Here is a 25,083-nt window from a genome sequence, read left to right on the forward strand (position 1 = left end):
TTATTTGAGTTCAGTTTTGGGGTCCCCCCTTACCCTGCACCCTGAGTTCAGCCGCCCTGTCCCTCAGGGTGATTTTGGGGTGATTTTGGGGTTTTTAGGGTGTCATTTTTGGGGTGCCCCTTACCCTGCACCCCCAGATTTTGGGGTCCCTTTTTGGGGCTATTTTGGGTCAGTTTTGGGGTGCCTTTTTCCCTGCCCCCCCAAATTTTGGGGTCCCTTTTTGGGGTCCCTCAGGGCTATTTTGGGGTCAGTTTTGGGGTCCCCCTTACCCTGCACCCCGAGTTCAGCCGCCCTGTCCCTCAGGGTGATTTTGGGGTTATTTTGGGGTTTTTAGGGTGTCATTTTTGGGGTCCCTTTTCCGCTGCACCCCCAAATTTTGGGGTCCCATTTTGGGGTCCCTTGTTTGGGGCTATTTAGGGGATATTTGGGGTCAGTTTTGGGGTCCCTTTTTCCCTGCATCCCCAGATTTTGGGGTCCCTTTTTGGGGTTATTTTGGGGTTTTTAGGGTGTCATTTTTGGGGTCCCCCTTACCCTGCACCCCGAGTTCGGCCGCCCTGTCCCTCAGGGATATTTTGGGGTCCCTCAGGGCTATTTTGGGGTCAGTTTTGGGGTTCCCCCTTACCCTGCACCCCGAGTTCGGCCGCCCTGTCCCTCAGGGTGATTTTGGGGTGATTTTGGGGTTTTTAGGGTGTCATTTTTGGGGTGTCTCTCACCCTGCACCCCGAGTTCGGCCGCCCTGTCCCTCAGGGTGATTTTGGGGTGATTTTGGGGTTTTTAGGGTGTCATTTTTGGGGTGTCTCTCACCCTGCACCCCGAGTTCGGCCGCCCTGTCCCTCAGGGTGATTTTGGGGTGATTTTGGGGGTTTTTAGGGTGTTATTTTTGGGGTGTCCCTTACCCTGCACCCCGAGTTCGGCCGCCCTGTCCCTCAGGGATATTTTGGGGTTATTTTGGGGTTTTTAGGGTGTCATTTTTGGGGTCCCTTTTCCGCTGCACCCCCAAATTTTGGGGTCCCATTTTGGGGTCCCTTTTTGGGGCTATTTTGGGGTTATTTGGGGTCAGTTTTGGGGTCCCTTTTTCCCTGCATCCCCAGATTTTGGGGTTCCTTTTTGGGGTTATTTTGGGGTTTTTAGGGTGTTATTTTTGGGGTCCCCCTTACCCTGCACCCCGAGTTCGGCCGCCCTGTCCCTCAGGGTGATTTTGGGGTCCCTCAGGGCTATTTTGGGGTCAGTTTTGGGGTCCCCCTTACCCTGCACCCCGAGTTCAGCCGCCCTGTCCCTCAGAGCGATTTTGGGGTCCCTCAGGGTTATTTTGGGGTTTTTAGGGTGTTCTTTTTGGGGTGTCTCACCCTGCACCCCGAGTTCGGCCGCCCTGTCCCTCAGGGTGATTTTTGGGGTTATTTTGGGGTTTTTAGGGTGTTCTTTTTGGGGTCCCCCTTACCCTGCACCCTGAGTTCGGCCGCCCTGTCCCTCAGGGTGATTTTGGGGTCCCTCAGGGCTATTTTTGGGTTTTTAGGGTGTCATTTTTGGGGTGTCTCTCACCCTGCACCCCGAGTTTGCCCCCCCTGTCCCTCAGGGTGATTTTGGGGTCCCTTTTTGGGGCTATTTAGGGGATATTTGAGGTCCATTTTTGGGGTCCCTTTTTCCCTGCACCCCCAGATTTGGGGGGTCCCATTTTTGGGGCTATTTTGGGGCTTTTTGGGGTCCCATTTTGGGGTCCCTCAGGGTGATTTTGGGGTCCCATTTTTGGGGCTATTTTGGGGTTATTTGGGGTCAATTTTGGGGTGTCCCTTACCCTGCACCCCGAGTTCGGCCGCCCTGTCCCTCAGGGCTATTTTGGGGTCCCTCAGGGCTATTTTGGGGTCAGTTTTGGGGTGTCTCACCCTGCACCCCCAGATTTGGGGGTCCCATTTTTGGGGCTATTTTGGGGCTTTTTGGGGTCACATTTTGGAGTCCCTCAGGGCTATTTTGGGGTTATTTGAGTTCAGTTTTGGGGTCCCCCCTTACCCTGCACCCCGAGTTCAGCCGCCCTGTCCCTCAGGGTGATTTTGGGGTTATTTAGGGGTTATTTAGGGTCAGTTTTTGGGGTGTCTCTCACCCTGCACCCCGAGTTCGGCCGCCCTGTCCCTCAGGGATATTTTGGGGTCCCTCAGGGATATTTTGGGGTTTTTAGGGTCAGTTTTGGGGTTCCCCCTTACCCTGCACCCCGAGTTCGGCCGCCCTGTCCCTCAGGGTGATTTTGGGGTGATTTTGGGGTTATTCAGGGTCAGTTTTTGGGGTGTCCCTTACCCTGCACCCCGAGTTCGGCCGCCCTGTCCCTCAGGGATATTTTGGGGTCCCTCAGGGCTATTTTAGGGTCAGTTTTTGGGGTGTCTCTCACCCTGCACCCCGAGTTCGGCCGCCCTGTCCCTCATCCCGTCGCGGGTCCCGCATCACGATCGCTCTCCAGAGCCCGCACAGCGACACCCGGTCCCTGCAGAGGGGAGGGGACGCGATTTTGGGGTCCCCCCGGGGCTTCTGGGGTCCCCCTCCGGAATTTGGGGACCCCCCCCAGATTTGGGAACCCCCCCAGATTTTGGAACCCCCCCAGATTTAGGGATCCCCCCGAATTTTGTGACTCCTTCCCTGATTTTAGGGATTTTTTTCCCCCCCGGTGATTTTGAGGTTCCCTGAGAAATTTTGGGGTTCTCCCCATGATTTTTGAGCTGACACCCCCAAATTTTGGGGTCCCCCCTTGAGATTTTGGGGTCCCTCCCAATTTTAGGATTTCCCCCTCCCCCAGTTTTGGGATTTTTTTCCCCTGGAAATTTTGGGGTCCCCCCCCCCAAAGGGATTTTTTGGGATTTTTCTTCCTGGTTTTGGGGTTCCCCTGAGGATTTTGGGGTCCCCCCGGGGATTTTGGGGTCCCCCCCAGTTTGGAGTCCTCTGGGGATTTTGGGGTTCCCCTCCAGTTTTGGGATTTCCCACCGGATTTTGGGGGGGGGGGGGTCACATCCCCGGTTTTGGGGTCCCCCCGCTGATTTTGGGGTTCCCTCGGAAATTTTGGGGTCCCCCCCCAGGTTTGGGGTTCCCTTGGGGGTTTCGGGGTCCCCCTTGGGCAGTTTTGGGGTCCCCCCGGTGATTTTGGGGCTCCCCCCAACTTTAGGATCCCCCCCCTGATTTTGGGTTCTCCCGGCGGTTTGGGGCCGATTTTGGGGTCCCCCGGGGCAGTTTGGGGCTCCCCCATTTTTGGGGTGCCCGGGTCAGGTTTGGGGTCCCACTCTGGGTTTCGGGGTCCCCCCGGGGCAGTTTTGGGGTCCCACCGGTGATTTGGGGCTCCCCCCAACTTTAGGATCCCCCCCCAAATTTTGGCTCCCCCCGCTGGTTTTGAGCCATTTTTGGGGTCCCCCCGGGGCAGTTTCCCCTCCCCCATTTTCGGGGTGCCCGGGTCAGTTTTGGGGTTCCCCCGAGTCAGTTTTGGGGTCCCCCCTGGGTCAGTTTTGGGGTTCCCCCCAATTTTGGGATCCCCCCCCATTTTTTGGGTCCTCCCGTTGGTTTTGAGCCATTTTTGGGGTCCCCCCGATCATTTTTGGGGTCCCCCGGGTCAGTTTTTGCCCCCCCATTTTCGGGGTCCCCCTGTGAGTTTCGGGGTCCCCCCGGGGCGGTTTTGGGGTCCCCCCTGTGATTTAGGGCTCCCCCCAACTTTAAGATCCCCCCCCGAAATTTTGGTTCCTCCCGTTGGTTTTGAGCCATTTTTGGGCTCCCACCGGGGCAGTTTTGGGGTCCCCCGGGTGATTTTGGGGTTCCCTCGGGAATTTTGGGGTCCCCCCCCAGGTTTGGGCTCCCTTGGGCAGTTTTGGGATCCCCCCAGTGATTTTGGGGCTCCCCCCAACCTTAAGATTCCCCCCCCCCCCGAATTTTTGGTTCCTCCCAGTGGTTTTGAGCCATTTTTGGGGCTCCCCCGCTGATTTTTGGGGTTCCCTCAGAAATTTTGGGCTCCCCCATTTTCGGGGTCCCCCTCTGGGTTTCGGGGCCCCCGGGGCGGTTTTGGGGTCCCCCCGGTCATTTTGGGGCTCCCCCCAACTTTAAGATCCCCCCCCAGATTTTGGTTCCTCCCGTTGGTTTTGAGCCATTTTTGGGGTCCCCCCGCTGATTTTTGGGGTCCCCCCGGGTCAGTTTCCCCTCCCCCATTTTCGGGGTGCCCCTGTGAGTTTCGGGGTCCACCCTGGGCAATTTTGGGGTCCCCCCGGTCATTTTGGGGCTCCCCCCAACTTTAAGTTCCCCCCCCCAAATTTTGGTTCCTCCCGTTGGTTTTGAGCCAATTTTTGGCTCCCCCTGGGCCATTTTTGGGGTCCCCCCGGTGATTTTGGGGTCCCCCCCATTTTCGGGGTGCCCGGGTCAGTTTCGGGGTCCCCCTTGGGCAATTTTGGGGTCCCCCCGGTGATTTTTGGGCTCCCCCCAACTTTAGGATCCCCCCCCTGATTTTGGGTCCCCCCGCTGGTTTTGAGCCATTTTTGGGCTCCCCCGGGACAGTTTCGGCTGCCCCCATTTTTGGGGTGCCCGGATCAGTTTTGGGGTCCCCCTGTGAGTTTGGGGGTCCCCCTGGGTCAGTTTTGGGGTCCCCCCGGTGATTTTGGGCTCCCCCCAACTTTAGGATCCCCCCCCCGATTTTGGGTTCTCCCGGCGGTTTGGTGCCGATTTTGGGGTCCCCCGGGGCAGTTTTTGCTCCCCCATTTTCGGGGTGCCCGGGTCAGTTTCGGGGTCCCCCTTGGGCAGTTTTGGGGTCCCCCCGGTGATTTTGGGGTTCCCCCCAATTTTAGGATTTCTCCCCCCCCCACCCCCCAGATTTTGGTTCCTCCCGTTGGTTTTGAGCCATTTTTGGGCTCCCCCCGCTGATTTTTGGGGTCCCCCCGGGTCAATTTTTGCCCCCCCAATTTCGGGGTCCCCCCGTGAGTTTTGGGGTCCCCCCTGTGGGTTTTGGGGCGCTCACCTCTCGCTCAGGGTCTCGTACAGGCCGTGGTCCAGCAGCACCAGCTGCGCCCGCCCGTCGGGGCCGCGCCGCACCAGAACTGCGGGAGCCAAATTTGGGGGGACCCCCGGATTTGGGGGGACCCCTCCCCTAATTGGGGACCCCTCCCCTGCTTGGGGACCCCCCTGGATTCTGGGGAACCCCCCCGTCAATTTTTGGGGTTCCCTTCCTTGGGATTCCCTCCGTTTCCTTTGGGGACCCCCCCCTTTTTGGGGATCCCACCTTTTTGGGGATCCCCCCCTTTTTTGGGGTTCCCCTCTTTTTGATGACCCCCGGGATTTTGGGGGGGACCCCTCCCCTATTTGGGGATCCCCCCCGGTCATTTTTTGGGGTTCCCCTCCGTAGGTGACCCCCCTTTTTTTGGGGACCCCCCCCGTTTTCTTGGGGACCCCCTTTTAGGGGGGATCCCTTTTTTTGGGGATCCCCGGATTTTGGGGCGACCTCCGGATTTTGGGGGGACCCCCGGAATTGGGGGGATCCCTCCCCTCATTGGGGACCCCTCCCCTGCTTGGGGAACCCCCTGGATTCTGGGGAACCCCCCCCGTCATTTTTTGGGGTTCCCCTCCTTGGGATTCCCTCTGGTTTCTTTGGGGACCCCCCCCCTTTTTTGGGGATCCCCCCCCTTTTTTGGGGCTCCCCTCTTTTTGATGATCCCCGGGATTTTGGGGGGACCCCTCCCCTATTTGGGGGACCCACCCCTCTCATTTTTTGGGGTTCCCCTCCGTAGTTGACCCCCCCCTCTTTTTGGGGATCCCCTTTTTAGGGGGGATCCCTTTTTTTGGGGATCCCAAGATTTTGGGGCGACCTCCGGATTTTGGGGGGACCCCTCCCCTAATTGGGGACCCCTCCCCTGCTTGGGGAACCCCCTGGATTCTGGGGAACCCCCCCCGTCAATTTTTGGGGTTCCCTTCCTTGGGATTCCCTCCCTTTTCTTTGGGGACCCCCCCCTTTTAGAGACCCCTTTTTTGGGGATCCCCTCTTTTTGATGACCCCCGGGATTTTGGGGGGACCCGTCCCCTTTTTGGGGATCCCCCCCCGTCATTTTTTGGGGTTCCCCTCCGTAGTTGACCCCCCCTCTTTTTGGGGATCCCCTTTTTAGGGGAAATCCCTTTTTTTGGGGATCCCCGGATTTTGGGGGGACCCCCAGATTTTGGGGGACCCTCGCCCTATTTCAGGACCTCTCCCCTTTTTTGGGGACCCCTCCCCTTTTTTGGGGGCCCCTCCCCTTTTTTGGGGTCCCCCCTCCTTGGGTTTCCCCAAATTTTGGGGACCCCTCCCTTTTATGGGATCCCCCTTTTTTTGTGGGGTTCCCCCTTTTTTTGGGGACCCCCCACAGATTTTGGGGTTCCCCCCTCCCAATTTTGGGATCCCCCCAAATTTTGGGGTTCCCCCCCAATTTCGGGGTCACTCTTCCGGTTTTGGGGTCTCTCCCAATTTTGGGGTCCCTCCCAAATTTTGGGGTTCCCCCCAATTTTGGGGTCCCCAGAATTTTGGGATCTCTCCGAATTTTGGGGTTCCCCCCCAATTTTGGGATCCCCCCCAATTTTGGGATTTCCCCTCTGTGGTTTTGGGGTCCCCATCCCAATTTTGGGGTCTCCCCTTCGAATTTTGGGGTCCCCCCAAATTTTTAGGATTTCCACCTCCACTTTTGGGGTCTCCCTCCCGGTTTTGGGGTGCCCCAAAATTCTGGGATCCTCCCCTAATTTTGGGGTGCCAATTTCGGGGGTCCCTCCCAATTTTGGGGTTCCCCACAATTTTGGGGTCCCCGTGAGGGTTTTGGGGTCCCCCATCCCAATTTTGGGGTGCCCCCAAATTTTGGGATCCCTTTGACTTTTAGGATCCCCCAAAATTTTGGGGTCCCCCATAATTTTGGGGTCCCCGATAATTTTGGGGTTCCCCCGGTGGTTTTAGGGTCTCCCCAATTTTGGGGTCCACCACCAAATTTGGGGTCCGAATTTCGGGGTCCCCCCGGTGTTTTCTGGGGTGCCCCTGCTGGTTTTTGGGGTCCCCCCGCTGGTTTCAGGATCCCCCACTGGTTTTGGGGTCCCCCCCAGTATTTTTTAGGGTCCCCCCGGTGTTTTTTGGGGTCCCCCCGGTGTTTTTTGGGGTCCCCTCGCTGATTTTGGGGTCCCCCCCGGTGTTTTTGGGGTCCCCCCGGTGGTTTTTGGTGTTTTTGGGGTTCCCCCCGGTATTTTTTAGGGTCCCCCCGGTGTTTTTGGGGTCCCCCAATGTTTTTTGGGGTCGCCCCAGAGATTTTTGGTGTTTTGGGGGTGCCCCGGTGTTTTTGGGGTCCCCCCGGTGTTTTTGGGGTCCCCCCTGTATTTTTGGGGTCCCCCCAGAGATTCTTGGTGTTTTTGGGGTCCCCCCGCTGATTTTGGGGTCCCCCCAGAGGTTTTTGGTATTTTTGGGGTCCCCCCGTTGTTTTTGGGGTGCCCCTGGTGGTTTTTGGTGTTTTTGGGGTCCCCCCGGTATTTTTTGGGGTCCCCCCGCTGATTTTGGGGTCCCCCCGCTGATTTTGGGGTGCTCTCGGTAGTTTTGGGGTCCCGCCGGTGTTTTTGGGGTCCCCCCGATGTTCTTGGGGTCCCCCGACGTTTTTAGGGACCCCCGGATGTTTTTGGGGTCCCCCCAGAGATTTTTGGTGGTTTTGGGGTCCCCCCGGTGTTTTTGGGGTCCTCCCTGGTGGTTTTTGGTGTTTTGGGGTCCCCCCCGGTGTTTTTAGGGTCCCCCCGGTGTTTTTGGGGTGCCTCTGGGGGTTTTTGGTGTTTTTGGGGTCGCCCCGGTATTTTTTGGGGTCCCCCCGGTGTTTTTGGGGTCCCCCCGCTGGTTTTGGGGTCCCCCCACTGGTTTCAGGATTCCCCCGGTGTTTTTTGGGGTCCCCCCAGAGGTTTTTGGTGTTTTCGGGGTCCCCCCGTGTTTTTAGGGTCCCCCCGGTATTTTTTAGGATCCCCCCCGGGTGTTTTTTGGGGTCCCCCCGGTGTTTTTGGGGTCCCCCCGAGTTTCGGGGTGCCGTTACCGTTCCCGGGGTGCGGATCCGCGTGGATGAACCCGGTGTAGAAAATCTGCTCGGCGAAAACCTGGATCAGCTTCTCTGCGGTCTGGGGGGATTTAGGGGATTCAGGAACCCCAAAAATCCCAAAATTCACCCCAAATTCACCCCTGGATCAGCTTCTCTGCGGTCTGGGGGGGTTAGGGGATTTAGGAACCCCAAAAAACCCCAAATTCACCCCAAAAATCATCCCCAAATCCCCCTGGATCAGCTTCTCTGCGGTCTGGGGGGGTTAGGGGATTTAGGAACCCCAAAAAAACCCCAAATTCACCCCAAAAATCACCCCAAAATCCCCCCTGGATCAGCTTCTCTGCGGTCTGGGGGGGATTGGGGGATTTAGGAACCCCAAAAATCCCCAAATTCACCCCAAAAATCCCCCCTGGATCAGCTTCTCTGCGGTCTGGGGGGCTTAGGGGATTTAGGAACCCCAAAAAAACCCAAATTCACCCCAAAAATCATCCCCAAATCCCCCTGGATCAGCTTCTCTGCGGTCTGGGGGGATTTGGGGATTTAGGAACCCCAAAAAACCCAAAATTCACCCCAAAAAAACCCTCAAATTCACCCCTGGATCAGCTTCTCTGCGGTCTGGGGGGGATTGGGGGATTTAGGAACCCCAAAAAAACCCCAAAAAACCCCAAAACCCTCCTGGATCAGCTTCTCTGCGGTCTGGGGGGGTTAGGGGATTTAGGAACCCCAAAAAAGAGAAAATTCACCCCAAAATCCCCCCTGGATCAGCTTCTCTGCGGTCTGGGGGGGGTTTAGGGGATTTAGGAACCCCAAAAATCCCCAAATTCACCCCAAAAATCACCCCAAAATCCCCCCTGGATCAGCTTCTCTGCGGTCTGGGGGGGATTGGGGGATTTAGGAACCCCAAAAAAACCCAAATTCACCCCAAAAATCATCCCCAAATCCCCCTGGATCAGCTTCTCTGCGGTCTGGGGGGATTTGGGGATTTAGGAACCCCAAAAATCCCCAAATTCACCCCAAAAATCATCCCAAAATCCCCCCTGGATCAGCTTCTCTGCGGTCTGGGGGGGAAAAGGGATTTAGGAACCCCAAAAAAGAGAAAATTCAGCCCAAAAATCACCCCCAAATCCCCCTGGATCAGCTTCTCTGCGGTCTGCAGGGGTTTAGGGGATTTAGGAACCGAAAAAAACCCAAAAACCAGAAAATTCACCCCAAAAACCCTCCCTGGATCAGCTTCTCTGCAGTCTGGGGGGATTAGGGGGTTTAGGAACCCCAAAAAACCCCAAAATTCACCCCAAATTCAACCCAAAAATCACCCCAAAACCCTCCTGGATCAGCTTCTCTGCGGTCTGGGGGGAAAAAGGGATTTAGGAACCCCAAAAATCCCAAAATTCACCCCAAAATCCCCCCTGGATCAGCTTCTCTGCGGTCTGGGGGGCTTAGGGGATTTAGGAACCCCAAAAAAACCCAAATTCACCCCAAAAATCATCCCCAAATCCCCCTGGATCAGCTTCTCTGCGGTCTGGGGGGGATTAGGGGATTTAGGAACCCCAAAAAACCCAAAATTCACCCCAAAAAAACCCTCAAATTCACCCCTGGATCAGCTTCTCTGCGGTCTGGGGGGGATTGGGGGATTTAGGAACCCCAAAAATCCCAAAATTCACCCCAAAAATCCCCCTGGATCAGCTTCTCTGCGGTCTGGGGGGGGGTTTAGGGGATTTAGGAACCCCCAAAAACCCCAAAACCACCTCAAAAATCCCCTAAACCCTCCAGGACCCCCCCCCCAAACCCCCTGGGTGCCCCCAAATCCCCTGGGCCCCCCCGTGTGTCACTGAGGTCTCTCTGGCCCAGCTCCTAAATCCCCTGGGACCCCCCAAATCCCCTGGGACCCCCCAAATCCCCCTGGGGATCCCCCCCAAATCCCCTCAGGGCACCCCCAAATCCCCTGGGTGTTCCTAAACCCCCTGGGACCCCCCCGGGGACCCCCAAATTCCCCCCTGGGCCCCCACCCGGGTGTTCCCCAATCCCCTAAACCACCTTGGGGATCCCCAAACCCCCCCTGGGACCCCCCTCAGGGCACCCCCAAATCCCCTGGGTGTCCCCAAATCCCCTGGGACCCCCCAAATCCCCCTGGGGATCCCCCCAAATCCCCTGGGTGTCCCCAAATCCCCTGGGCCCCCCCCCGTTTGTCACTGAGGTCTCTCTGGCCCAGCTCCTAAATCCCCTGGGACCCCCCCCCCGGGGACCCCCAAATCCCCCCCGGGGACACCCCGGGTGTACCCCAATCCCTTTGGGGATCCTCAATCCCCTGGGCCCCCCCCATTTGTCACTGATGTCCCCCCCCAGGTGTCCCCACCCCCCCCAGGTGTGCCCCAATCCCTTTGGGGATCCCAAATCCCCTGGGTCCCCCCGGGTGTCACTGATGTCCCCCCCAGGTGTCCCAAATCCCCCCCAGGTGTCCCCAATCCCCTGGGCCCCCTGGGTGCCCCAATCCCTTGGGCCCCCCCCAAGGTGTTCCCCAATCCCCTGGGGATCCCCAATCTCCCCCAGGTGTGCCCCAATCCCCTGGGGATCCCAAATCCCCTGGGCCCCCCCCAGGTGTCCCCAATCCCCCCAGGTGTTCCCCAATCCCCCTGGGGATCCTCAATCCCCTGGGCCCCCCCCGTTTGTCACTGACGTCCCCCCCAGGTGTCCCCAATCTCCCCCAGGTGTGCCCCAATCCCCTGGGGATCCCCAATCTCCTGGGCCCCCCCCAGGTGTCCCCACCCCCCCCCAGGTGTGCCCCAATCCCTTTGGGGATCCTCAATCCCCTGCCCCCCCCCCCGTTTGTCACTGATGTCCCCCCCAGGTGTCCCCAATCCCCCAGGTGTGCCCCAATCCCTTCGGGGATCCCCAATCTCCCCCAGGTGTTCCCAAACCCCCTGGGCCCCCACCCGGGTGTCCCTAAATCCCCTGGGCCCCCCCGAGTGTTCCCAAATCCCCTGGGCCCCCCAGGTGTCACTGACGTCCCCCCCAGTGTCCCCAATCCCCCCGGGGTGTCCCAATCCCCTGGGACCCCCAGGTGTGCCCCAATCCCTTTGGGGATCCCAAATCCCCTGGGCCCCCCCCATTTGTCACTGACGTCCCCCCCAGGTGTCCCCACCCTCCCCCAGGTGTCCCCAACCCCCCCGGGGTGTCCCCAATCCCCTTGGGGATCCCCAATCCCCTGGGCCCCCCCAATGTCCCCTGTCCCCCCCAGGTGTCCCCAGTGTCCCCAGGTGTCCCCAATGTCCCCCCAGGTGTCACTGACGTCTCTCAGGCCCAGCCCCAGTGTCCCCAATGTCCCCAGGTGTCCCCAATCCCCCCAGGTCCCCCCAATCCCCTCAGTGTCCCCAATCCCCCCAGGTGTCCCCTGTCCCCCCCAGGTGTCCCCAGCCCCCCCAGGTGTCCCCAGGTGTCCCCAGGTGTCACTGACGTCTCTCAGGCCCAGCCCCAGTGCTTGCAGCCCCTCGGTGTCCCCAATCCCCTGTCCCTCCCCAATGTCCCCAATCCCCCCAGGTGTCCCCAATCCCCCCAGGTGTCCCCAATCCCCCAGGTGTCCCCAGGTGTCCCCAGGTGTCCCCAGGTGTCACTGACGTCTCTCAGGCCCAGCCCCAGCGCTCGCAGCCCCTCGGTGTCCCCAATGTCCCCAATCCCCCCAATGTCCCCAATGTCCCCCAGGTGTCCCCAATCCCCCCAGGTGTCCCCAGGTGTCCCCAATGTCCCCAGGTGTCCCCAGGTGTCACTGACGTCTCTCAGGCCCAGCCCCAGCGCTCACAGCCCCTCGGTGTCCCCTGTCCCCCCAGGTGTCCCCTGTCCCCCCAGGTGTCCCCAATCCCCTGTCCCCCCCAATGTCCCCAATCCCCCTAGGTGTCCCCTGTCCCCCCCAGGTGTCCCCAGTGTCCCCAGGTGTCCCCAGGTGTCATTGACGTCTCTCAGGCCCAGCCCCAGTGCTCGCAGCCCCTCGGTGTCCCCTGTCCCCCCAGGTGTCCCCAATCCCCTGTCCCCCCCAATGTCCCCAGTGTCCCCCAGGTGTCCCCAGGTGTCCCCAGTGTCCCCAGGTGTCCCCAGGTGTCCCCAGGTGTCCCCAGGTGTCACTGACGTCTCTCAGGCCCAGCCCCAGCGCTCGCAGCCCCTCGGTGTTGGTGATCTTGCAGCCCTCGCAGAAATCGGCCGTGAGAACGCGCTGGGGACAGACGGACAGACGGACAGGGGGACAGGGACAGGGGGACAGGGACAGGGGGACAGGGACAGAGGGACAGGGGGACAGAGGGACAGGGGGACAGGGACAGGGGGACAGGGGGACAGAGGGACAGGGGGACAGAGGGACAGGGGGACAGGGACAGGGACAGGGGGACAGGGGGACAGGGACATGGGGACAGACGGACAGGGGGACAGGGACGGGGGGAGACATGGACAGGGGGACAGGGGGATACGGGGACAGGAACAGGGGATAGGGACAGGGACACACGGACACGGACATGGGGACAGGGGGACATGGGGACAGGGACAGGGACAGATGGACACGGGGACAGGGGGGACAGGGACAGACGGACAGGGGGACAGGGGGACAGGGGAACAGGGGGACAGGGGGACAGGGACAGACAGACAAGAACAGAAAAGACAGGGACAGAGGGACAGGGGGACAGAGGGACAGGGGGACAGAGGGACAGAGGAACAGGGACAGGGGGACAGAAGGACAGGGACAGATGGACATGGACAGGGGGGACAGGGACAGACAGGGACAGAGAGGACAGGGACAGAGGGACAGGGGGACAGGGACAGACAGACAGGGACAGAGAGCACAGGGACAGGGGGACAGGGACAGGGATGGGGACAGAGAGGACAAAGGGACAGGGACGGGGACAGACAGACAGGGACAGAGGGACAGGGAATAGGGACAGGGGGACAGAGGCACAGGGACAGACGGACAGGGGGACAGGGACAGGGAGGCAGAGATGTCATTCCAGAGCACACCTGGCCCAGCCCGTCCCTGTCCCCACCTGCTGCCACCACCGGCTCCTCCCATCCCTGTCCCAGGTGTGCCCAGGTGTATCCCAGGTGTGCCCAGGTGTATCCCAGGTGTATCCCAGGTGTATCCCAGGTGTGCCCAGGTGTATCCCAGGTGTGCCCAGGTGTGCCCAGGTGTATCTCAGGTGTGTCCCAGGTGTGCCCAGGTGTACCCAGGTGTATCTCAGGTGTGCCCAGGTGTATCGCAGGTGTGCCCAGGTGTATCCCAGGTGTGTCCCCAGGTGTATCCCAGGTATGCTCAGGTGTGCCCAGGTGTATCCCAGGTGTGCCCAGGTGTGCCCAGGTGTGCTCAGGTGTCCCCACGTCTGTGTCCAGGTGTGCCCAGGTGCCCCCAGATGTGTCCCCAGGTGTGCCCAGGTGTGTCTCACCTTGCTGCAGTGTCCCCAGTGCACCCATGGCACCGTCACCCCCCGCAGGTGCCCCAGGTGTATCCCAGGTGTATCCCAAGTGTGCCCAGGTGTATCTCAGGTGTATCCAGGTGTGTCCCAGGTGTCTCAGGTGTGTCCCAGGTGTATCCCCAGGTGTGCCCAGGTGTATCCCAGGTGTATCCCAGGTGTGTCCCCAGGTGTGCCCAGGTGTATCCCAGGTGTATCCCAGCTGTCCCCAGGTGTGCCCAGGTGTGCCCAGGTGTCCCCAGGTGTGCCCAGGTGTATCCCAGGTGTATCCCAGCTGTCCCCAGGTGTATCCCAGCTGTCCCCAGGTGAATCCCAGGTGTATCCCAGGTGTCCCCAGGTGCCCCCAGGTGTGCCCAGGTGTCTCACCTTGCTGCAGTGTCCCCAGTGCACCCGTGGCACCGTCACCCCCCGCAGGTGTCCCAGGTCCCGCCCGCAGCGCTCCGAGTTCCGCGCCTCGTTCTCGAAATCCAGCTCCAGCGCCAGCGTGCCCTTCAGCTCCTACAGGTGAGACAGGTGAGACAGGTAACAGGTGAGACAGGTGAGGGACACAGGGACAGCTCCAGAGCCAGCGTGCCCTTCAGCTCCTACAGGTGAGACAGGTGAGGGACACAGGTGAGGGACACAGGGACAGCTCCAGCGCCAGCGTGCCCTTCAGCTCCTACAGGTGAGACAGGTGAGACAGGTGAGTGAGACAGGTGAGACAGGTGAGTGACACAGGGACAGCTCCAGCGCCAGCGTGCCCTTCAGCTCCTACAGGTGAGACAGGTGAGTGAGACAGGTGTGACACTGACAGCTCCAGCGCCAGCGTGCCCTTCAGCTCCTGTACAGGTGAGACAGGTGAGACAGGTGAGTGAGACAGGTGAGACAGGCGTGACAGTGACAGCTCCAGCGCCAGCGTGCCCTTCAGCTCCTGGGGACAGGTAACACAGGTAACAGGTGAGACAGGTAAGTGAGACAGGTGAGACATGTGAGACAGGTGAGACAGGGACAGCTCCAGAGCCAGCGTGCCCTTCAGCTCCTGCACAGGTGAGACAGGTGAGACAGGTGAGACAGGTGAGACAGGTGAGTGACACAGGTGAGACAGGTGAGGGACACAGGGACAGCTCCAGCGCCAGCGTGCCCTTCAGCTCCTACAGGTGAGACAGGTGAGGGACACAGGTGTGACAGTGACAGCTCCAGCGCCAGCGTGCCCTTCAGCTCCTACAGGTGAGACAGGTGAGACAGGTGAGACAGGTGAGACAGGTGTGATAGCTCCAGCGCCAGCGTGCCCTTCAGCTCCTGGGGACAGGTAACACAGGTAACAGGTGAGTGACACAGGTGAGACAGTGACAGCTCCAGCGCCAGTGTGCCCTTCAGCTCCTGGGGACAGGTAACACAGGTGAGACACAGGTGAGACAGGTGAGTGAGACAGGTGTGACAGTGACAGCTCCAGCGCCAGCGTGCCCTTCAGCTCCTACAGGTGAGACAGGTGAGACAGGTGAGACAGGTGAGACAGGTGAGTGACACAGGTGTGACAGTGACAGCTCCAGCATGCCCTTCAGCTCCTGGGGACAGGTAACACAGGTGAGACACAGGTGAGACAGGTGAGTGAGACAGGTGTGACACTGACAGCTCCAGCGCCAGCGTGCCCTTCAGCTCCTACAGGTGAGACAGGTGAGACAGGTGAATGAGACAGGTGAGACAGGTGTGACAGTGACAGCTCCAGCGCCAGCGTGCCCTTCAGCTCCTGGGGACAGGTAACACAGGTAACAGGTGAGACAGGTGAGTGAGACAGGTGAGACATGTGAGACAGGTGAGACAGGGACAGCTCCAGAGCCAGCGTGCTCTTCAGCTCCTGCACAGGTAACACAGGTAACAGGTGAGACAGGTGAGTGAGACAGGTGAGACATGTGAGACAGGTGAGACAGGGACAGCTCCAGAGCCAGCGTGCCCTTCAGCTCCTGCACAGGTGAGACAGATGAGACAGGTGAGACAGGTGAGACAGGTGAGTGACACAGGTGAGACAGGTGAGACAGGTGAGACAGGGACAGCTCCAGCGCCAGCGTGCCCTTCAGCTCCTGGGGACACAGGTGTGACAGGTGAGACAGGTGAGGGACAGGTGTGACACTGCCAGTGTCCCCTTCAGCTCCTAAACAGGTGACACAGGTAAGGGACACAGGTGAGTAAGAGTGACAGTGCCCCCAGGACACAGGTGTGACACAGGTGGCACACAGGTGTGACACAGGTGGCACACAGGTGACACAGGTGGCACACAGGTGACACCATCCCCTTTAGCTCCTGGGGACAGGTGTGTCCCAAGGCGGGATCAGGAGGTGAAAGGTGTGTCCCCAGAGGGCATCCCAGGTGTGCTCAGGTGCCCCCAGGTGTATCCCAGGTGTATCCCAGGTGTATCCCAGGTGTGCCCAGGTGCCCCCAGGTGTGCCCAGGTGCGCTCACCTGCAGCACCCAGCGCAGGGCAAAGTCGGGGTGCATGAACTGCACAGGGCTGTGCCCAGGTGTGCCCAGGTGTGCCCAGGTGTCCCCAGGTGTGCCCAGGTGCCCCCCCAGGTGTATCCCAGGTGCCCCCAGTGTGCCCAGGTGTGCCCAGGTGTATCCCAGGTGTGCCCAGGTGTCCCTAGGTGTCCCCAGCTGTGCCCAGCTGTGCCCAGGTGCCCCCAGGTATGCCCAGGTGCCCCCAGGTGTGCCCAGGTGTGCTCACCTGCAGCACCCAGCCCAGGGCGAAGTCGGGGTGCATGAACTGCACAGGGCTGTGTCCAGGTGTATCCCAGGTGTGCCCAGGTGTGCCCAGGGCTGTGCCCAGGTGTATCTCAGATGACCCCAGGTGTGCCCAGGTGTATCTCAGGTGTGCCCAGGTGTGCCCTGGTGTATCCCAGGTGTGCCCAGGTGTGCCCAGGTGCCCCCAGTTGTGCCCAGCTGTGCCCAGGTGCTCCCAGGTGTCCCCAGGTGTGTCCAGAGCTGTGCCCAGGTGTGCCCAGGTGTGCCCAGTTGTGCCCAGGTGTATCCCAGCTGTGCCCAGGTGTATCCCAGGTGCCCCCAGGCGTGCCCAGGTGTGCCCAGGTGTGCTCACCTGCAGCACCCAGCCCAGGGCGAAGTCGGGGTGCATGAACTCCACCAGGCGCAGCAGCAGCTCCAGGGTCCTCATGTCGCCCTCGAAGCGATCGCGCAGGTCCAGGTACTGCACCTGGGCAGGGGGCGGGGTCACCGGGGCGGGGCCGGGCTCTGACCCCGCCCATCCACAGGTGTGCCCAGGTGTGGCCCCAGGTGTGCCCAGATATGCTCAGCTACATTCCAGGTGTGCCCAGGTGTCCCCAGGTGTACCCAGGTGTGTCCCCAGGTGCATCCCCAGGTGTGCCCAGGTGTGTCTCAGGTGTGTTCCCAGGTGTGTCCAGGTGTCCCCAACAGTGCCCAGGTGTCCCCAGGTGTGTCCCCAGGTGTGTCCCTGACCCAGGTGTGCCCAGGTGTCCCCAGGTGTCCCCAAGTGTGTCCCCAGGTGTGTCCCTGACCCAGGTGTGCCCAGGTGTGTCCCCAGGTGTGTCCCTGACCCAGGTGTGCCCAGGTGTCCCCAGGTGTCCCCAGGTGTGTCCCCAGGTGCCCCCAGGTGTGTCCCCAGGTGTGCCCAGGTGTCCCCAGGTGTCCCCAGTTGTCCCCAGGTGTGTCCCCAGGTGTGTCCCCAGGTGCCCCCAGGTGTGTCCCCAGGTGCCCCCAGGTGTCCCCAGCTGTCCCCAGGTGTCCCCAGGTGTGTCCCCAGCTGTCCCCAGGTGTCCCTAGGTGTGCCCAGGTGTGTCCCCAGCTGTCCCCAGGTGTCCCCAGGTGTGTCCCCAGCTGTCCCCAGGTGTCCCTAGGTGTCCCCAGGTGTGTCCCCAGCTGTCCCCAGGTGTGTCCCTAGGTGTCCCCAGGTGTGTCCCCAGCTGTCCCCAGCTGTCCCCAGGTGTCCCCAGCTGTCCCCAGGTGTGTCCCTAGGTGTCCCCAGGTGTGTCCCCAGCTGTCCCCAGCTGTCCCCAGGTGTCCCCAGGTGTCCCCAGGTGTGTCCCAGGTGTGTCCCACCTTGACAGCCACCGGGGTGCCGTCGGGCAGCGTCGCTCGGTGCACCTGGGCCAGGCTGGCGGCGGCCACGGGCTCGTAGTCAAAGTCCCGGAACATTCCGGAAGGCGTGGTCTGGAAATCCTCCAGGAACAGCTCGTCCACCTGGCCAGGTGAGGGACAGGTGAGGGACAGGTGAGGGACAGGTGAGGGACAGGTGAGGGGACAGGTGAGGGACACTGGGGACAGGTGAGGGACAGGTGAGAGACAGGTGAGGGACAGGTGAGACAGGTGAAGGACAGGCGAGGGACAGGTGGGGACAGGGGAGGGACAGGTGAGGGACAGGTGAGGGACATTAGGAACAGGTGAGGGACAGGGGAGGGACAGGTGAGGGACAGGTGAGGGACATTAGGGACAGGTGAGGGGACAGGTGAGGGACATTAGGGACAGGTGAGGGGACAAGTGAGGGACATTAGGGACAGGTGAGTGACAGGTGAGGGGACAGGTGAGGGACAGGTGGGACAGGTGAGGGACAGGTGAGGGACAGTGGGGACAGGTGAGGGACAGGTGAGGGACAGGTGAGGGACAGGTGAGGGGACAGGTGAGGGACATTAGGGACAGGTGAGGGGACAAGTGAGGGACATTAGGGACAGGTGAGTGACAGGTGAGGGGACAGGTGAGGGACAGGTGGGACAGGTGAGGGACAGGTGAGGGACAGTGGGGACAGGTGAGGGACAGGGGAGGGACAGGTGAGAGACAGGTGAGGGGACAGGTGAGGGGACAGGTGAGGGACAGGTGAGGGGACAGGTGAGGGGACAGGTGAGGGACAGGTGAGAGACAGGTGAGGGACAGGTGAGGGACAGGTGAGGGACAGGTGAGGGACAGGTGAGGGACATTGAGGACATCCAGAATCCTCCAGGAACAGCTCGTCCACCTGGGCCAGGTGAGGGGACACTGGGGACAGGTGAGGGACAGGTGAGGGGACATCAGGGACCCCCCTCTACCTTGTCGTGTCCCCAAGCCCAAGGTCCCTCAGGGGCCACGTTGTCCCTGTGCCACCACCCCTGGGTGTCCCTGGGTGTCCCCACTGTCCCCAATGTCCCCACTGTCCCCAAAGTGTCCCCAATGCCCCCAATGTCCCCACTGTCCCCTCAGTGTCCCCAGTGTCCCCAGTGTCCCCAGTGTCCCCAATGTCCCCAATGTCCCCAATGTCCCCAGTGTCCCCAGTGTCCCCAATGTCCCCAACCCCCCCAATGTCCCCACTGTCCCCAATGTCCCCAGTGTCCCCAATGTCCCCAATGTCCCCAGTGTCCCCACTGTCCCCACTGTCCCCAATGTCCCCAGTGTCCCCAATGTCCCCAATGTCCCCAGTGTCCCCACTGTCCCCAATGTCCCCAATGTCCCCAGTGTCCCCAATGTCCCCAATGTCCCCAGTGTCCCCACTGTCCCCAATGTCCCCACTGTCCCCAGTGTCCCCAATGTCCCCAGTGTCCCCTGTCCCTGTGTCACCTCCTGGTGTCCCCGGGGGCTGGCGCTGTCCTCCAGGGGCCGCAGTGTCATTGTCACCTCGGGGGGCAGCAGGTGGTCGAAGGCGCAGAGCCCCCGGTGTCCCCAATGTCCCCAATGTCCCCAATGTCCCCATTGTCCCCACTGTCCCCAATGTCCCCATCACCTCCTGGTGTCCCTGGGGGCTGGCGCTGTCCTCCAGGGGTCTCAGTGTCATTGTCACCTCGGGGGGCAGCAGGTGGTCGAAGGCGCAGAGCCCCCGGTGTCCCCAATGTCCCCAACCCCCCCAATGTCCCCAATGTCCCCAATGTCCCCGATGTCCCCAATGTCCCCAATGTCCCCAATGTCCCCAATGTCCCTGATGTCCCAATGTCCCCAATGTCCCCAGTGTCCCCAATGTCCCCAATCCCCCCAATCCCCCCAATGTCCCCAATGTCCCCAGTGTCCCCAATGTCCCCAACCCCCGCTGTCCCTGTGTCACCTCCTGGTGTCCCCGGGGGCTGGCGCTGTCCTCCAGGGGTCGCAGTGTCATTGTCACCTCGGGGGGCAGCAGGTGGTCGAAGGCGCAGAGCCCCCAGTGTCCCCAATGTCCCCAACCCCCCCAGTGTCCCCGATGTCCCCAATCTCCCAATGTCCCCAATGTCCCCAGTGTCCCCACTGTCCCCAGTGTCCCCATCACCTCCTGGTGTCCCCGGGGGCTGGCGCTGTCCTCCAGGGGTCTCAGTGTCATTGTCACCTCGGGGGGCAGCAGGTGGTCGAAGGCGCAGAGCCCCCCCAATGTCCCCAATGTCCCCAATGTCCCCAATGTCCCCAGTGTCCCCAACCCCCCCAATGTCCCCAACCCCCCCAATGTCCCCAGTGTCCCCAATGTCCCCAGTGTCCCCAATGTCCCCAACCCCCCCACTGTCCCCATCACCTCCTGGTGTCCCCGGGGGCTGGCGCTGTCCTCCAGGGGCCGCAGTGTCATTGTCACCTCGGGGGGCAGCAGGTGGTCGAAGGCGCAGAGCCCCCCCAATGTCCTCAATGTCCCCACTGTCCCCAATGTCCCCAATGTCCCCAATGTCCCCAATGTCCCCACTGTCCCCATCACCTCCTGGTGTCCCCGGGGGCTGGCGCTGTCCTCGAGTGGCCGCAGTGTCATTGTCACCTCGGGGGGCAGCAGGTGGTCGAAGGCGCAGAGCCCTCGGTGTCCCCAATGTCCCCAATGTCCCCAATGTCCCCAGTGTCCCCAACCCCCCCAGTGTCCCCACTGTCCCCAATGTCCTCACTGTCCCCAATGTCCCCATTGTCCCCAGTGTCCCCACTGTCCCCAATGTCCCCACTGTCCCCATCACCTCCTGGTGTCCCCGGGGGCTGGCGCTGTCCTCCAGGGGCCGCAGTGTCATTGTCACCTCGGGGGGCAGCAGGTGGTCGAAGGCACAGAGCCCCCGGTGTCCCCAATGTCCCCAATGTCCCCAATGTCCCCAGTGTCCCCACTGTCCCCAACCCCCCCTGTCCCTGTGTCACCTCCTGGTGTCCCCGGGGGCTGGCGCTGTCCTCGAGGGGCCGCAGTGTCATTGTCACCTCGGGGGGCAGCAGGTGGTCGAAGGCGCAGAGCCCCTGGCCCAGTTTGACGTAGAGGCCGCCATTGGAGAGCGCCCCCTGCAGGAGGCGCTGCCCCGCGCGGCGGTGGCACAGGGACATGGCCGACAGGTAACCCGGACTGTCCTGGGACAGGTGTGTGACAGGTGAGACAGGTGTGTGTGACACAGGGACATGGCCGACAGGTAACCGGGACTGTCCTGGGGACACAGACAGGTGAGACAGGTGTGTGTGACACAGGGACATGGCCGACAGGTAACCGGGGCTGTCCTGGGGGGACAGGTGAGACAGGTGTGTGTGACACAGGGACATGGCCGACAGGTAACCCGGGCTGTCCTGGGACAGGTGAGACAGGTGTGACACAGGTGTGTGACAGGTGTGTGACACAGGGACATGGCCGACAGGTAACCGGGACTGTCCTGGGACAGGTGTGTGACACAGGTGTGTGTGACAGGTGTGTGACACAGGTGTGTGTGACACACACAGCGACATGGCCGACAGGTAACCGGGACTGTCCTGGGACAGGTGAGACACAGACAGGTGTGTGACAGGTGTGTGACAGGTGTGACATACACAGGGACATGGCCGACAGGTAACCCGGGCTGTCCTGGGGGGGACAGGTGTGTGACAGGTGTGACACAGGTGTGACACACACAGGGACATGGCCGACAGGTAACCCGGGCTGTCCTGGGGGGGACAGGTGAGACAGGTGTGACACAGGTGTGACAGGTGTGTGACACAGGGACATGGCCGACAGGTAACTGGGACTGTCCTGGCACAGGTGAGACACAGACAGGTGTGACAGGTGAGACAGGTGTGACACACACAGGGACATGGCCGACAGGTAACCCGGGCTGTCCTGGGACAGGTGAGACACAGACAGGTGTGACACAGGTGAGACACAGGTGTGTGACAGGTGAGACACAGGTGTGACAGGTGAGACAAGTGTGACACAGGGACATGGCCAACAGGTAACCCGGGCTGTCCTGGGACAGGTGTGTGACAGGTGTGACAGGTGAGACACAGATCTGTGTGACAGGTGTGTGTGACACAGGGACATGGCCGACAGGTAACCGGGACTGTCCTGGGGACACAGGTGAGACAGGTGTGACACAGGTGTGACACACACAGGGACATGGCCGACAGGTAACCCGGGCTGTCCTGGGGACTCAGGTGTGTTACAGGTGTGTGACACAGGGACATGGCCGACAGGTAACCGGGACTGTCCTGGGACAGGTGAGACACAGACAGGTGTGTGACACAGGGACATGGCCGACAGGTAACTGGGACTGTCCTGGGACAGGTGAGACAGGTGTGTGACAGGTGAGACAGGTGTGACAGGTGTGTGACACACACAGGGACATGGCTGACAGGTAACCGGGGCTGTCCTGGGGGGGATGGACAGGTGTGTGACAGGTGTGTGACAGGTGAGACACAGACAGGTGTATGTGACACAGGGACATGGCTGACAGGTAACCCGGGCTGTCCTGGGGACACAGGTGTGAGACAGGTGTGACACAGGTGTGACAAGTGTGACCTCCCAAATCCCTCCCAAAAGTCCCCAATCCCCCCAAATCCCCCCTAGACCCCCCCCAAATCCCCCCCGGACCCCCCCAAATCCCCCCAGACCCCCCCAATCCCCACCTGGTCGAGCCCCCTCAGCTCCACCTTCGTCGTCCACCAATAATCGAGGGAGATGTGGAGCCCCACCGAGAGGGACCTGGGGGGCACCGGGGCTCAGGGGGACCCCAAAAACCCCCAGACCCACCTGGGACCCCCCCAAAAAAACCCCAAAATCCCCCGAACCCCAAACCCACCTGGGACCCCCAAAACTCCCCCAAATGGGGGGAGGATTCCTACTGAGAGGGACCTGGGGGGCACCGGGGGTCAGGGGGACCCCAAAAACCCCCAGACCCCCCCCAAAACCCCCCCCACAACCCACCCGAACCCCCCGAACCCCCAAACCCACCTGGGACCCCCAAAAAACCCCAAAACTCGCCCAAATTGCCCCAAGTGTGGGGAGGAGCCCCACCGAGAGGGACCTGGGGGGCACCGGGGGGTCAGGGGGACCCCAAAAACCCCCGGACCCCCCAACCCCCCCCCTAGGACCCCCCAAAACCCACCCGAACCCCCAAACCCACCTGGAACCCCCCAAACTCCCCTAAATTCCCCCAAATCTGGGGAGGAAACCCACCCAGAGGGACCTGGGGGGCACCGGGGGTCAGGGGGATCCCAAAACCCCCAGACCTCCCTGGGACCCCCCAAAACCCCCCTGAACCCCTAAATCCACCAGGGACCCCCAAAACTCCCCCAAATGGGGGGAGGAGCCCCACCCAGAGGGACCTGGGGGGCACCGGGGCTCAGGGGGACCCCAAAAACCCCCAGACCCACCTGGGACCCCCCCCCAAAACCCACCCGAACCCCCCAAACCCCCCCCAAAATCCACCTGAACCCCTAAACCCACCTGGGACCCCCAAAACTCCCCCAAATTGCCCCAAATCTGGGGAGGAGCCCCACCGAGAGGGACCTGGGGGGCACCAGGGGGTCAGGGGGATCCCAAAACCCCCCCCAAATCCCTCCCCAACCCCCCCAAACCTTTCCAGGACCCCCCCAAACCCCCCCAAGACCCCCCAAACCCCCCCAGGAGCCCCCAAATCCCCCCAGGACCCCCCAAACCCCCCTAGGATCCCCCCAAACCCTCTCCAGGATCCCCCCAGAACCCATCAGGACCCCCCCAAACCTCCTCCAGGACCCTCCCAAACCCCTTCAGGACCCCCCAAATTCTCCCCAGGACCCCCCCAATCCCCTTCAGGATTCCCCAAATTCCCCCCAAATCCCCCCAGGATCCCCCAAATTCCTCCCAAACTCCTTCAGGACCCCCCAAATTGCTCCCAAATCCCTTCAGGACCCCTCCAAACCCCCCCAAACCCCTTCAGGACGCCCCAAACCCTTTCAGGACCCCCCAAACCCCCTCCAGGACCCCCCAAATCCCTCCCAGACCCCTTCAGGAACCCCCAAATCCCTCCAGGACCCCCCCAAACCCCCCAGACCTCTTCAGGACCCCTGCAAATCCCTCCAGGACCCCCCCAAACCCGTTCAGGACCCCCCCAAATCCCCCCAGGACCCCCCCAGAACCCATCAGGACCCCCCCAGACCCCCCCAAATCCCTCCCAAACCCCTTCAGGACCCCTCAAATCCCCCCAGAACTCCCCCAAACCCCCTCCAGGATCCCCCAAATCCCCCCAGGACCCCTCAAATTCCCCCCAAATCCCCTCAGGACCCCCCCAAACCCCTTCAGGACCCCCCAAATCCCTCCCAAACCCCTTCACGACCCCCCAAATTCTCCCCAGGACCCCCCAAATCCCCCCAGGACCCACCCAAGCCCCCCCAAAGCCCCCCAGGACCCTCCCAATCCCCTTCAGGACCCCCCAAATTCCCCCCAAACCCCTCCAGGACCCCCCAAATTCCTCCCAAACCCCTTCACGACCCCCCCCAAATCCTCCCAGGACCCTCCCAGAACCCATCAGGACCCCCCCTGACCCCCCCAAATCCCTCCCTAACCCCTTCAGGACCCCCCCAAACCCCCCCAGGACCCCCCCAAATCTCCCCCGGATCCCCTAAATCCCTTCAGGACCCCCCCCAAATCCCTCCAGGACCCCCCCAAACCCGTTCAGGACCCCCCAAATCCCTCCCAAACCCCTTCAGGACCCCCCAAATCCCCCCAAACCCCCTCCAGGACCCCTCAAATTCCCCCCAAATCCCCCCAGGATCCCCCAAATTCCCCCCAAATCCCCCCAGGATCCCCCAAGTTCCCCCCAAATCCCTCCCAAACCCTCTCCAGGATCCCCCCAGAACCCATCAGGACCCCCCAAACCCCCTCCAGGACCCTCCCAAACCCCTTCAGGACCCCCCAAATCCTCCCCAGGACCCCCCCAAATCCCTCCCAAACCCCTTCACGACCCCCCAAGCCCCCCCAGGAACCCTCCAGGAACCCTCAAATCCCCCAGGATCCCCAAATCCCCCAGGACCCCCCCAAATTCCCCCCAAACCCCTTCAGGACCCCCAAATCCCCCCAGGACCCCCCCAAACCCCCCCAGGATCCCCCAAATTCCCCCCAAACCCATTCAGGACCCCCCCAAATCCCCCCAGAACTCCCCCAAACCCCCTCCAGGACCCCCCAAATCCCCCCAGGACCCCCCAAATTCCCCCGAAACCCCTTCAGGACCCCCCAAATCCCCCCAGAACTCACCCAAACTCCTCCAGGACCCCCCCAAACCCCCCCAGGACCCCCCCAAACTTCCCCAGGACCCCCCCAAGCCTCCCCAAACCCCCTCAAGACCCCCCCCAATCTCCCCAGGATCCCCCAAATCCCCCCAGGACCCCCCAAATCCCTCCCAAACCTCCCCCAGGACCTCCCCAAACCCCTTCACGACCCCCCCGAACCCCTTCACGACCCCCCAAGCCCCCCCAGGACACCCCAAACCCCTTCAGGACCCCCGAAATCCCCCCATAAC

The 25,083-nt window shown here is 61.5% G+C and overlaps 1 protein-coding gene across 1 annotated transcript in view; it reads right to left on the reverse strand.

Annotated features, from left to right (window-relative positions):
• The window catches only part of ADCK5 (aarF domain containing kinase 5), a gene marked incomplete at both ends in the record, with an annotated part of 30,932 nt that extends 7,639 nt beyond the window's left edge, over positions 1-23,293 (reverse strand). The window contains 12 exons of the mRNA XM_084215409.1: positions 2,378-2,470; positions 4,967-5,045; positions 8,019-8,100; positions 12,139-12,222; positions 13,829-13,960; positions 16,530-16,643; positions 17,507-17,647; positions 20,495-20,695; positions 22,214-22,289; positions 22,602-22,611; positions 23,087-23,096; positions 23,267-23,293. Coding sequence (XP_084071535.1) covers positions 2,378-2,470; positions 4,967-5,045; positions 8,019-8,100; positions 12,139-12,222; positions 13,829-13,960; positions 16,530-16,643; positions 17,507-17,647; positions 20,495-20,695; positions 22,214-22,289; positions 22,602-22,611; positions 23,087-23,096; positions 23,267-23,293 — 1,049 coding nt within the window. The remainder of the gene's footprint in view (positions 1-2,377; positions 2,471-4,966; positions 5,046-8,018; positions 8,101-12,138; positions 12,223-13,828; positions 13,961-16,529; positions 16,644-17,506; positions 17,648-20,494; positions 20,696-22,213; positions 22,290-22,601; positions 22,612-23,086; positions 23,097-23,266) is intronic.
• Positions 23,294-25,083: the final 1,790 nt, after the last annotated feature.

Source organism: Fringilla coelebs, assembly GCF_963513975.1.
Source record: "Fringilla coelebs genome assembly, chromosome: 1".
NCBI classification, from domain to species: Eukaryota; Metazoa; Chordata; class Aves; order Passeriformes; family Fringillidae; genus Fringilla; species Fringilla coelebs.